General features: G+C 43.7%; 2 protein-coding genes across 2 annotated transcripts in view; both read right to left on the reverse strand.

Moving 5' to 3' along the window:
- Nucleotides 1-1,137: 1,137 nt before the first annotated feature.
- The window catches only part of LOC138663748 (zinc finger protein 585A-like), a 94,133-nt gene continuing 82,450 nt past the window's right edge, over nt 1,138-12,820 (reverse strand). The window contains exon 8 of the mRNA XM_069750077.1: nt 1,138-2,620. Coding sequence (XP_069606178.1) covers nt 1,679-2,620 — 942 coding nt within the window. The 3' untranslated portion in view covers nt 1,138-1,678. The remainder of the gene's footprint in view (nt 2,621-12,820) is intronic.
- Nucleotides 2,855-12,820, reverse strand: part of LOC138663745 (uncharacterized) — a 36,134-nt gene continuing 26,168 nt past the window's right edge. Inside the window, exons 3-7 of the mRNA XM_069750074.1 lie at nt 11,994-12,173; nt 11,788-11,911; nt 11,611-11,708; nt 11,335-11,425; nt 2,855-4,896 (exon numbers count right to left, since the gene is read on the reverse strand). Of these exons, the coding sequence (XP_069606175.1) occupies nt 4,757-4,896; nt 11,335-11,425; nt 11,611-11,708; nt 11,788-11,911; nt 11,994-12,173 (633 nt within the window). The 3' untranslated portion in view covers nt 2,855-4,756. The remainder of the gene's footprint in view (nt 4,897-11,334; nt 11,426-11,610; nt 11,709-11,787; nt 11,912-11,993; nt 12,174-12,820) is intronic.

Genomic DNA, 12,820 nt, shown 5'->3' on the forward strand with positions numbered 1-12,820 from the left:
ATGCTCCATACAAACGCTTGCCCCATTTGCTGTTGCTGCGATTAAAAAAAAAAATCACATACTCACCTCTCCGTCGTTCAGGCCCCTGGCACATTCAATATTCACCTGCTCCTCGTTTCGGCACCGCTCCATCTTCAGCGTCTCCTGCACTGACGTTCAGGCAGAGGGCGCGCACTAACCACGTCACCGCGCCCTCTGACCTGAGCGTCACTGCAGAAGACGCTGAAGACGGAGCGGCGCGGGAACGGGGAGCAGGTGAATATCGTACAGCGCTCCCCTCCCGTTATACTCACCTGCTCCTGGCGCTGTGCAGTCCCTGCTTCCCTGATGCCGCAGCTTTGTCCTGCACTGTAACCGCTCATTACAGTAATGAATATGCGGCTCCACCCCCATAAAGGTGGAGCCGCATATTCATTACTGTAATGAGCGGCACCATGTGACCGCTCAGTACAGGAAGAAGCTGGGGCGCCAGCGAGTCGGGGACCTGCAGGGACCGCGTCAGGAGCAGGTGAGTATAATTAGACAGCCCCCGCTCCCACTCCCCTGCCGACCCCTGGGTATGACTCGAGTATAAGCCGAGAGGGGGACTTTCAGCCCCCAAAAATGGGCTGAAAATCTCGACTTATACTCGAGTATATACGGTATATTCATTTTGGTAAACCTTGGCATTTTTCCATACTGGTGTGGTCCACCTTACTTGCACATGTTGTCTCTAAGGTTTTATCATACTTTGTCATTTTTATCAAATACATATTTTTAATTTAACTCTAATAAAATGTTAAACTTTTAAGGCATTAGCTTTTTTCTTTTTCTCTGATGGATTGATCTTTTGAAAGCTGCTTAACCTAGGCTTGTGTTTAATCTGATAAATCACTATTCCATGATGTGGCCAGCTACAATGCACAAATGCACAAACTGGTGAAATGTCCCCTGAAAACCTTAGGGCAATGTAAAGCTGGGTAATTATACTAGTTTTCTATAAAAGGACAATTTCAAAAACAGAAAAGTGTCAAACAAACCTGAGATCCTTAATGTAATTCTGCCTTCAATACTTCTATACAAACCATACCAACTACAGAGGTCCTACGGCAATATCTTAACTTATAAATAAAAAATATAAATGCAAAGAGATGGATATTAGTATTAATGGCAGATGTTTATTAATCTTTGGTTTCAAGTTTTAATGGGGTGGTCTGACACTTCTCTTACATGTGGTCTGGTATCACGTGTGCGTAGATGCTGTTGTACTTGATTAGGTCAGTTGAAAAGAGGTCCATCCAGTTGGTCTCAGCTGATTAATAAGACATCATCCTTATTAGATGTGACATGTTTGGTGTCTGATGTTTGCCATAGCAACTGTCCAGATCATGTATACAAAAGAAGTGCTGGACAACCCCTTGAAGATGCAGTTATAGTGTTCGGTAAAGTATTCTATATGCACGGTGAAATATTTAGGATTGTGACATGCATTCTACTTGCTGATGTTTATTGCTCATTGCATACAGTACATTTCCTAATCATTATCATTTAGTATTCTCAATTGCTTTCCCTTTTCGATGTGTGACAACTTTTACTGTAACTTTTCTTGTTCAATTCATGAATAAATAATTTTATATAATATGAAGTGGTTATGTTCCTGTGTAATTTCTCTGATGTTTAAGAAAATGTAATTTCTTTGTTAAACATTTTCCCAGTGCGAAAATGGCTTCTCCTCTGAGTGTATTCTTTGATGACCGGAAAATGGCTTCTTCCCTGTATGAATTCTCAGATGGGCAACAAGATATGCTTTCTTGGTAAAACATTTCCCACATTCTGAACAAGAAAATGGCTTCTCCCCTGTGTGTGTACGTTTATGTTGAATAAGATCTCCTTTGTTAGAAAAACATTTCCCACATTCATGACATGAATATGGCTTCTCTCCTGTGTGAATTTTCTTATGTACATTAAGATTTGACTTCTTGGTAAAACATTGCCCACATTCTGAGCAAGAAAAAGGCTTCTCCCCTGTGTGAATGACCTTATGTGAAACAAGACTAGTTTTGCATGTAAAACATTTTCCACATTCTGGACATGAAAATGGCTTCTCCCCTGTGTGAATTACCATATGCGCAATAAGATTTGCTTTGGAGGTAAAACATTTCCCACATTCGTGACATGAAAATGGTTTCTCCCCTGTGTGAATTTTCGTATGTGCAGTAAGATTTTCTTTCTTGCTGAAACATTTCCCACATTCTGAACAAGAAAATGGCTTTTCACCTGTGTGAATTTTCTTATGTGAAACAAGACTTGTTTTGTAAGTAAAATATTTCCCACATTCTGAACATGAAAATGGCTTCTCCCCTGTGTGAATTCTCTGATGGTCATTAAGAATTGATTTTTTGTTAAAACTTTTACCACACTCTGAACAAGAAAATGGCTTCTCTCCTGTGTGAATTTTCTTATGTGCAACAAGACTTGTTTTGTAGGTAAAACATTTCCCACATTCGTGACATGAAAATGGTTTCTCCCCTGTGTGAATTCTCTCATGTACAGTAAGCCTTGTTTTGTAGGTATAACATTTCCCACATTCTTGACATGAAAATGGCTTTTTGCCTACATGAGCTTTTTGATGTTCAGCATCCTTTTTGTTATTGTCATTTTGCTTAGCTGTTTGAATTGAATCAGAAGATGGAGCCTGTAGATAAGGAACTGATGATAGATTTGTTCTGCAAAGGCCTGGTGGTATGTCTGGAATAGTGTCATGCTCTTCATATATATGTGGTGTGATACCATAATCAGCTGCTTCAAAATCCGTATATGTCGGATGTCCCTCTGACGCACACTCATCTGCCAAGAAAAAAATACATTTCTTCAAAAATGCTTCCTTTTGAAACAAATTGAGATAAAATTCAATTACTAGTTAACAAAGACACGGGTACCAACTGTAGACTTCATTGCAAGGACTAATTGATTGTGATATTCAGCTAAAAAGTTGTGCTTTTTCTCTTGGACTTTTTAATTGATTTAGCCCTGACCAAGCTCACTGTAGTTTGTCTACCTTTGCTGGTAAGTATAATCGTCATAAGACAACTGTTCGATACATTTAGAACATCTGCAATCTACAGTGGATCAAGTTCATGGAATGTCTCAGCTGGATCGAGAATTGGCCAAACAATTTCAACCTTAGGAAATATCCCTTAATGCTGCAGCTGTTACTGAACTCAAAATAAACTCACCGAATTGATTTTTTGGAGACTGCAAAAAAGTCTTGCCTTTCCGTGAAAGTTGTAAATTCTCTGCCCTCAAACCTTTGACTCTGAACATCAACATGCTAGACTATGTTTATTACAGCACTAGGATCCTTAGATGTGGATTTTCTTTCCATTTCTTGGGTCTCCGGAAGTGTTTTCTGTAGAAACCATTTATGACCAAAACAGAACAACATTGCAGAGTGAGACTTTTTCTCTTTTTGTTCACCTAATATATAAAGCTGAATGTGTGTGTGTGTGTATGTGTGTATGTCCGGGATTGGCATCTGCACCGTCGCAGCTACAGCCACAAAATTTTGCACAGTCACACCTCTGGACCCCGAGAGTGTCATAGGCTATGTTGTGAGGCGAAATTTTATCCCCGCGCATTCCAATTCACCAAAAATTTTTGTCCCTATCTACATAATGGGGAAAAGTGAAAGGAAAAGTGTTGGAGGCAAATTGACAGCTGCCAGATGTGAACAAGGGGGACTTAAAGAATGAGAGCGATGGCACCAAAGAGTATATACTGTAAAGTTGCTAAGGTGGGGCCCCGACATGGGATACTCACCACACACGGGGATATGAGCACACACACAAAACGCGCCACACACTACCACATGCTTGAACACATATACCACCCTCAGCACACATTTCACCACACATACACCAACTTCGCCACATAAAAGTCGAAACACAAAAGTCACCGCTCAAAACTCGCCACATGCAAAATTAGCCACATGCAAAACTAGGCTCACGCAAAACTCGCCACACGTGCAAAACTCGCCGCATGGAAAACTCGCCACAAGCAAAACTTGCACACGAGGAAAAATTGCCACATGCACAAAAGTTGCAACACATGCAAAAGTTGCCTCACACAAAACTTGCACATACTCAAAACGCACCACACATAAACCTCGCCACGCGTAAAACTCGCCATGCGCAAAACTTGCTGCACACAACTTGCTACACTAACCTGTCACATGCAACTTGACACACAAAAAGTTGCTATACGCATGTCGCCACACAAAACTCATCTCACAAAAGTCGCTACATGGATGTTGCCACACGCAACTCAACACACACAACTTGACACATGAAACTCGCCCTAAAACATACACACGTCTGGTATTATCCTTCAAAAATAAAAATCTGATTAATAAGCAGACAAACTACAAGAGAACCAAATGTACCATATAGGAAATACGGCAGCTGTCAGTCACATGACCTGTCTATTATGTGTATGTGTCAGCTAATATATACAGTTAGGGCCAGAAATATTTGGACAGTGACACAAGTTTTGTTATTTTAGCTGTTTACAAAAACATGTTCAGAAATAAAATTATATATGTAATATGGGCTGAAAGTCCACACTCCCAGCTGCAATATGATAGTTTCCACATCCAAATCGGAGAAAGGGTTTAGGAATCATAGCTCTGTAATGCATAGCGTCCTCTTTTTCAAGGGACCAAAAGTAATTGGACAATGGACTCTAAGGGCTGCAATTAACTCTGAAGGCGTCTCCCTCGTTAACCTGTAATCAATGAAGTAGTTAAAAGGTCAGGGGTGGATTCCAGGTGTGTGGTTTTGCATTTGGAAGCTGTTGCTGTGAGCAGACAACATGCGGTCAAAGGAACTCTCAATTGAGGTGAAGCAGAACATCCTGAGGCTGAAAAAAAAGAAAAAATCCATCAGAGAGATAGCAGACATGCTTGGAGTAGCAAAATCAACAGTTGGGTACATTCTGAGAAAAAAGGAATTGACTGGTGAGCTTGGGAACTCAAAAAGGCCTGGGCGTCCACGGATGACAACAGTGGTGGATGATCACCGCATACTTAATTTGGTGAAGAAGAACCCATTCACAACATCAACTGAAGTCCAGAACACTCTCAGTGAAGTAGGTGTATCTGTCTCTAAGTCAACAGTAAAGAGAAAACTCCATGACAGTAAATACAAAGGGTTCACATCTAGATGCAAACCATTCATCAATACCAAAAATAGACAGGCCAGAGTTAAATTTGCAGAAAAACACCTCAAGAAGCCAGCTCAGTTCTGGAAAAGTATTCTATGGACAGATGAGACAAAGATCAACCTGTACCAGAATGATGGGAAGAAAAAAGTTTGGAGAAGAAAGGGAACGGCACATGATCCAAGGCACACCACATCCTCTGTAAAACATGGTGGAGGCAACGTGATGGCATGGGCATGCATGGCTTTCAATGGCACTGGGTCACTTGTGTTTATTGATGACATAAGGGCAGACAAGAGTAGCCGGATGAATTCTGAAGTGTAGCGGGATATACTTTCAGCCCAGATTCAGCCAAATGCTGCAAAGTTGATTGGACGGCGCTTCATAGTACAGATGGACAATGACCCCAAGCATACAGCCAAAGCTACCCAGGAGTTCATGAGTGCCAAAAAGTGGAACATTCTGCAATGGCCAAGTCAATCTCCAGATCTAAACCCAATTGAGCATGCATTTCACTTGCTCAAATCCAGACTTAAGACGGAAAGACCCACAAACAAGCAAGACCTGAAGGCTGCGGCTGTAAAGGCCTGGCAAAGCATTAAGAAGGAGGAAACCCAGCGTTTGGTGATGTCCATGGGTTCCAGACTTAAGGCAGTGATTGCCTCCAAAGGATTTGCAACAAAATATTGAAAATAAAAATATTTTGTTTGGGTTATGTTTATTTGTCCAATTACTTTTGACCTCCTAAAATGTGGAGTGTTTGTAAAGAAATGTGTACAATTCCTACATTTTCTATCAGATATTTTTGTTCAACCCTTCAAATTAAACGTTACAATCTGCACTTGAATTCTGTTGTAGAGGTTTCATTTCAAATCCAATGTGGTGGCATGCAGAGCCCAACTCGCGAAAATTGTGTCACTGTCCAAATATTTCTGGCCCTAACTGTACTGCCGGGGGGAGGGCTTCCTATTGGCTGGGGATTTATCAGGCTGCCAATTTAGCTTACAAATACTGAGGTAAAAATACTGATCAAATAACGTGTGAACGAGGTCTAATACAGGAGGAGATGACACACAGATATATACTATATACAGGAGGAGATGACATACAGGTACATACTATATACAGGGGAGATGACACACAGGTATATACTATATACAGGGGAGATGACACACAGGTATATACTATATACAGGAGGCGCTGACATACAGGTATATATTATATACAGGAGGAGATGACACACACATATATACTATATACAGGGGAGATGACACACAGGTGTATACTATATACAGGAGGAGATGACATACAGGTATATACTATATAAAAGAGGATATGACACATAGGTATATAGAGATGACATACAGCAGGTATATACTATATACAGGGGAGATGACATACAGGTATATACTATATACAGGAGATGACATACAGGTATATACTATATATAGGAGGAGATGACATACAGGTATATAGTATATACAGAAGAGATGACATACAGGTATATACTATATACAGGAGGAGATGACACAGGTATATTCAATATACAGGAGATGACATACAGCAGGTATATACTATTTACAGGGGTTATGACATACAGGTATATACTATATACAGGAGATGACATACAGGTGTATACTATATAGATGGTGGCCCGATTCTAACGCATCGGGTATTCTAGAATATGCCGTTCCACGTAGTATATTGCCCAGTCACGTAGTATACTGCCCAGTCATGTAGTATTTTGCCCAGTCATGTAGTATAATGCTCCATGCAGTTATGGCCCCATAGATGCCCCATATAATGCTCCATGCAGTTATGGCCCCATAGATGACCCATATAATGCTCCATGCAGTTATGGCCCCATAGAGGCTCCATATAATGCTCCATGCAGTTGTGGCCCCATAGATGCCCCATATAATACTCCATGCAGTTATGGCCCCATAGATGCCCCATATAATGCTCTATGCAGTTCATTATGGCCCCATAGATGCCCCATATAATGCTCCATGCAGTTCATTATGGCCCCATAGATGCCCCATATAATGCTCCATGCAGTTCATTATGGCCCCATAGATGCCCCATATAATGCTCCATGCAGTTATGGCCCCATAGATGCCCCATATAATGCTCCATTCAGTTATGGCCCCATAGATGCCTAATATAATGCTCCATGCAGTTATGGCCCCATAGATGCCCCATTTAATGCTCCATGCAGTTCTTTATGGCCCCATACACGCTCTATACAGCATTGTGACACATGTAATGCTGCTGCAATTAAAAAAAAAAAAAAATCACATACTCACCTCTCGTCGCTGCTCCTCAGCGTCCCGTCTCTCCGCACTGACTGTTCAGGCAGAGGGCGGCGCGCACACTAATACGTCATCGCGACCTGACCTGCACAGTCCTCTGACCTGCACAGTCACTGCAAGAGGACGGGAAGACGGAAGGGCGCCCGGCGGATGGAAGGCGGACAGGTGAATATGAAATACTCACCTGCTCCTGGCGCTCCTGACGCTGTCCCTGCCTGTCCCATGGTACCGCAGCTTCTTCTCGCCTGCGCGAGAAGGACCTGCCATGACGTAACGGTCACATGACCGTGACGTCATGGCAGGTCCTTCTCGCGCAGGCGCGCAGGGCCTGTGATGACGTCGCGGTCACATGACCGTGACGTCATGGCAAGTCCTTCTCACATACCATCGTTGGCACTGGAACCTGCCGCTTCCATGGAGAGGTCACCGGAACGTCGCGAGGAGCGGGAAAGGTGAGTATATAATAATTTTTTATTACTTTCAACATTAGATCCTTTTACTATTGACGCTGCATAGGCAGCGTCAATAGTAAAAACTTGGTCACACAGGGTTAATAGCGGCGGTAACGAAGTGAGTTTCCCGCGGCATAACGCGGTCCGTTACCGCTGGCATTAACCCTGTGTGAGCGGTGACTGCGGGGAGTATGGAGCAGGCACTGACTGCAGGGGAGTAAGGAGGGACTTATCGGACTGTGGCCGTCACTGATTGGTCGCGGCAGCCATGACAGGCAGCTGCCGAGACCAATCAGCGAATGAATATCCGTGACAGAAAGAAAGAAAGAAGGACAGACGGAAGTGACCCTTAGACAATATAGTAGATAAGGGAGATGACAAACATGTATATACTGAGGGGAAAATGAGAGGTGTGAGGTGAAAATGAAAAGGTGTGAGTGCAAAATGAGAGGAGTGAGGGAAAATAGTGGAGGGATCGGAAAATGAAAGATGTGAGGTCGAAATGACAAGTGTTAGGGGGGAATGAGAGGAGTGAGGGGGGAATGAGAGGAGTGCGGGGGAAAATAAGAGGAGTGAGGGGGAAAATGAGAGGTGTAAGGGAGAAAATGAGAGATGTGAGGGGAAAAATGAGAGGCGTGATGGGAAAATAAGAAAAGTGAGGTACTATAACTAACCACAGATATTTGCTATGCCCAGGCAACGCCGGGCTCTTCAGCTAGTACTCTGTATAAATTTAGTATAAAGTCTCTGGCCCGGATGCATAACTTACAAAATTGCGCCTGAAGTGCGCTATACGCATGCGCCATTTCCGCCAGAGGATTCATGTCCCGGCCTCCAGCCCAAAGAGACCCCACGGCAATACCTGATAAGTAAGTTGTTGTGCCGGAGATCGTGGTATGCATTCAATGCTTACTTATACCACGATTTCCTGGGCCTCAATCCTCACGGATGCGTAACTCTGTGGGGTCCAGACTGTGCAGGCGCGTCGCACTTGCGCAGTCTATAAATGCTTCGAACAGAGTGATGCTCCTAGCATTATATTATAGATATAGATATGTATACACAGGGTGGGCCATTTATATGGATACACCTAAATAAAATGGGAATGGTTGATATCAACTTCCTGGTTGTGGCACACTAGTATGCTGGGGTCATCTGAAGGCAATTGTCTATGAATCATTTCTCTTAAGTATCGGGCCAATCAATCATACCAGGAACTGGATGGGGCCAATCAATCATACCAGGAACTGGATGGGGCCAATCAATCAACCAGGAACTGGATGGGGCAAGTCAATCATACCAGCAAGGGGATGGGGCCAATCAGTCATTCCAGGAACTGGATGGGGCCAATCAATCATACCAGGAACAGGATGGGGCCAATCAATCTTATAAGAATAAGAATGGGACCATGCATACCAGGACTGGGATGAGGCCAATGATACCAGAATAAGAATAGGACCATGCATACCAGGACTGGGATGGGGTCAATCATACCAGAATAAGGATGGGGCCATGCATACCAGGATGGGGATGAGGGCCATGCTTACCAGGATAGAGATGAGGGGACCATATTTACCAGGATAGGTGATCTTAAGTACAGAACTGACCACATTTTTTGCTTCAGTTTTTTTTCTAATTTCCTCCTCTAAAACCTAGATGCGTCTTATGGTCTGGTGTGTCTTATAGTCAAAAAACTACAGTACATATGATGAGAAGAGCACTCCTAAGCACGTCATGCAAGAGATACAACTATGATCTTTTGTGATAAATCTCCTGCAATTTGGACTCATGACTTTGCGCCACCTCTGGATGAAAGCGACATTGGGGATGCTCAAAGGCAAGATATCAGGGAATCGTCATCCTGGGGCTGTTGAAGATCAGCCAGGATTAATGTCACATTCAGGAGGATGTATGGGAGGATAAAGAACTAGGAGCAATTGAATAGGAGGAGTAATAGGTGGATTTGTCTGCCGACACTGAGGTATTCCAAAGTCATGCAGACGATGTAACTTAGGCTGGAGTCACACTAGCTTATTGCATCCAATGTGAGAGCATCGGATGTGATATGCTAATGACCCTCGGCTCCTGCTCTGCTGCGAATGGGAGCCAACTGTCATGCGTCTGCGCTCTGAGCCTCTCGCAGAGAGCGGATCGGAGCACAGCTACGGAGGAGGCGGAGAAACTAATTTCTCCATATCCTCCATTGCCATGGTCAGCGTTTAACGCACAGCACTCGGATGATATCTGAGTGATGGGCGTTGTCTCACTCGCACCCTTAGCCTTATATGGGTGCGAGTCAGCTGAGAGTCGGCCAAGTGTCCGTGACAATCGCTGCATGCTGCGATTGTCTCGGACCGAGGAAAACGGCCGACAAAAAAATCGGCTGCTGGGAGCTGCCCCATAGTTTAACATTGGTCCGAGTGCAATGCGATTTTTTTATCGCATTGCACTCGTCCGTTTTAGTCGCCAGTGTGACCCCGGCCTTACACTCATTGTTGTCCTTGTTATCATATTCACAAAGACACTGACAAGACAAGAATGATAAAACGTCATATAATGAGGAGGAGAGTTAATTAACAGGGTCTTCAATTACATTGGTGAGCATAACAAGTTGACTATTGTGTTGATTGATGGCTGTCAGGTGTATCTTTAGCATCAAGACAAGTGGTGACCATTGGATACCCATGCTGTTAGACCCTCGCTATTAAGGCAAAATGTGAGAATTTTTCCTGCTTCTGAAAGACACGCAAACCTGAAGTATTACCTGAATAAGCTCAGCCTGTGGTAGGTTTCACCTAAAAGATACTTGCTGTCTGTATGTCTGAACTGAAAGTCTCTCTCGACTTCCTGCAGAGTCAATGCTCCAGCACTTCTGTCAGCTATAAAAGTAGCCAAAGAAGCAGCAGAAAAAATAATTTATAGGACATGATACACCACATATTTTATCATTAGCTGCGCCAACCTCACACACATCAGTAAAAGCAAATGCACCACCTCAGCAGCCAGGAAGAGTTATACCTGGACTGTAACTTTTCTCGAGAAGATATCCTGAGATCTGACCCCACGAACTTCAATGTTAAACAATTGCACCAGTAGCAGGATTTGACCGAATTTGCCATTAGTCTACTTACTGCCCTTCCCAGCCTCAAAGATGGTAATTGATTTAGAAATAAAAATATTATGAAAGTTCCTTTTTAATTGCATGCAGATTGGTTGTTGTCCAGGTCCCAAGACCCCCACCTATTGCTTAAAAGACTGCTAAGAAGAGCATAGCTTGTGAGGTAGGTGCACAGAATGGAGTACCGATTCAATAGAAAGTCTACAAAATAATTGTACCAACTAGTGAATATGTAAATATATAGGTCACTACTCACCTGCATGGTAATCTGCAAAAACCTCCACTTTAAAACAATCATCCCCTCTCACATATGTCTCTGTAGTATCAACACTGTTCAAGCCTTCATCCTGAAACAAATATTGTAAAAGTCACAGACAGGTTAAGATGTCACATCTATGAACAGCTCTAATCCTGCCATCTCCACTGAACTCATTACACAAGTATAAAACATATAACCCAAGACTGAACACAAGATCTTCACATCAGTCTACACATCATAGGGAACATCTCAAGACGCCTTCTCTCCATCTACCTGATGATCCTGAGGAACGTTGGGATCTTCTTGCTCACAGTCCTGTGAAAGAAGAGGATGAGGACATCTCTCTGGTGTGGTCCTGTTACTGGACAGAACTGGAGGAAACACATACAAGGACTGAATCCATTCTTTACACACAGATAATTATAGGTCATATGTATTTAGTCCTATTACCTGGTGATGTGAGGGGCTGGGGAACCTCCATCATGACTTCCTTGTACAGATCTTTGTGTCCTTCTAAATACTCCCACTCCTCCATGGAGAAATAGACGGTGACATCCTGGTACCGTACAGGAATCTGACACATACAAAGATACCGTCACCCACCGATCCCTTCATAGCATTACTGTAAAATGTTCCAGCATTCCCAGCAGTGTCACCTCTCCAGTCAGCAGCTCAATCATCTTGTAGGCGAGTTCTAGGATCTTCTGGTCATTGATGACCTCATGTATCAGGGGATGAGGTGGAGGCACCGTGATTGGACTCAGGGTTCTTCCCCATCCCTCAGACACAGGGTTCTGACAGCGCTCACCAGAGGTCTTCTTCACCACTGTGTAATCCTGGTTATGGAGAGACACATTAATAAATCTCTCTACAGACATTTCCAGAGTTCTCACATCTCCAGTTCTGTCCATCTGTTTCCCATAGATGAGAATGATGTGCAACGCCCCAGAGTCCTGGTCGTTGCAGTAATGTCATTCTTCCACCAGGGGGAGTGATGTTACGTCTGATGGCACCAAAGGAGTTCACCTTGCCAGGTATCACAGCCACACACACACTTCACTCGCCAGTCCACCAGGGGGAGCTAAGGGTTCTATCTACTAGGCCACTCCTCACATTAGGGTAAAACTGGTGGGTTGGTTAGGAAGTTAGTCAGTCAGAAGGAGGAGAGGAGAGTTCCTGGCTGGGGACGGATGAGGAAAGGTCTCCCGGTCGAGCTGGCTGGGGTGATCCCTGGTCAGATCCAGACTGAAGTCTAAGGAGAAAGGAAAGAAGGACACGGAGCTGCGCCTGCAACCCATGCGGCAGCATCCTAAGGACACAAAAGGAATTGTGCTGTAGTGAGTGAGAAAAGAAGTCATAGCAACAGGAGTGAAACATCAATGGGAGACCAGCTAGAAGCAGGCTGCCTCCATCTGAAGAGCAGATCCGGTGGCCGGAACACCGAGGGAGTAATAGACTCTACTCTTTACTTCAGAGACCGGCA

The sequence above is a fragment of the Ranitomeya imitator genome, chromosome 2 (assembly GCF_032444005.1).
Source record: "Ranitomeya imitator isolate aRanImi1 chromosome 2, aRanImi1.pri, whole genome shotgun sequence".
NCBI lineage: Eukaryota > Metazoa > Chordata > Amphibia > Anura > Dendrobatidae > Ranitomeya > Ranitomeya imitator.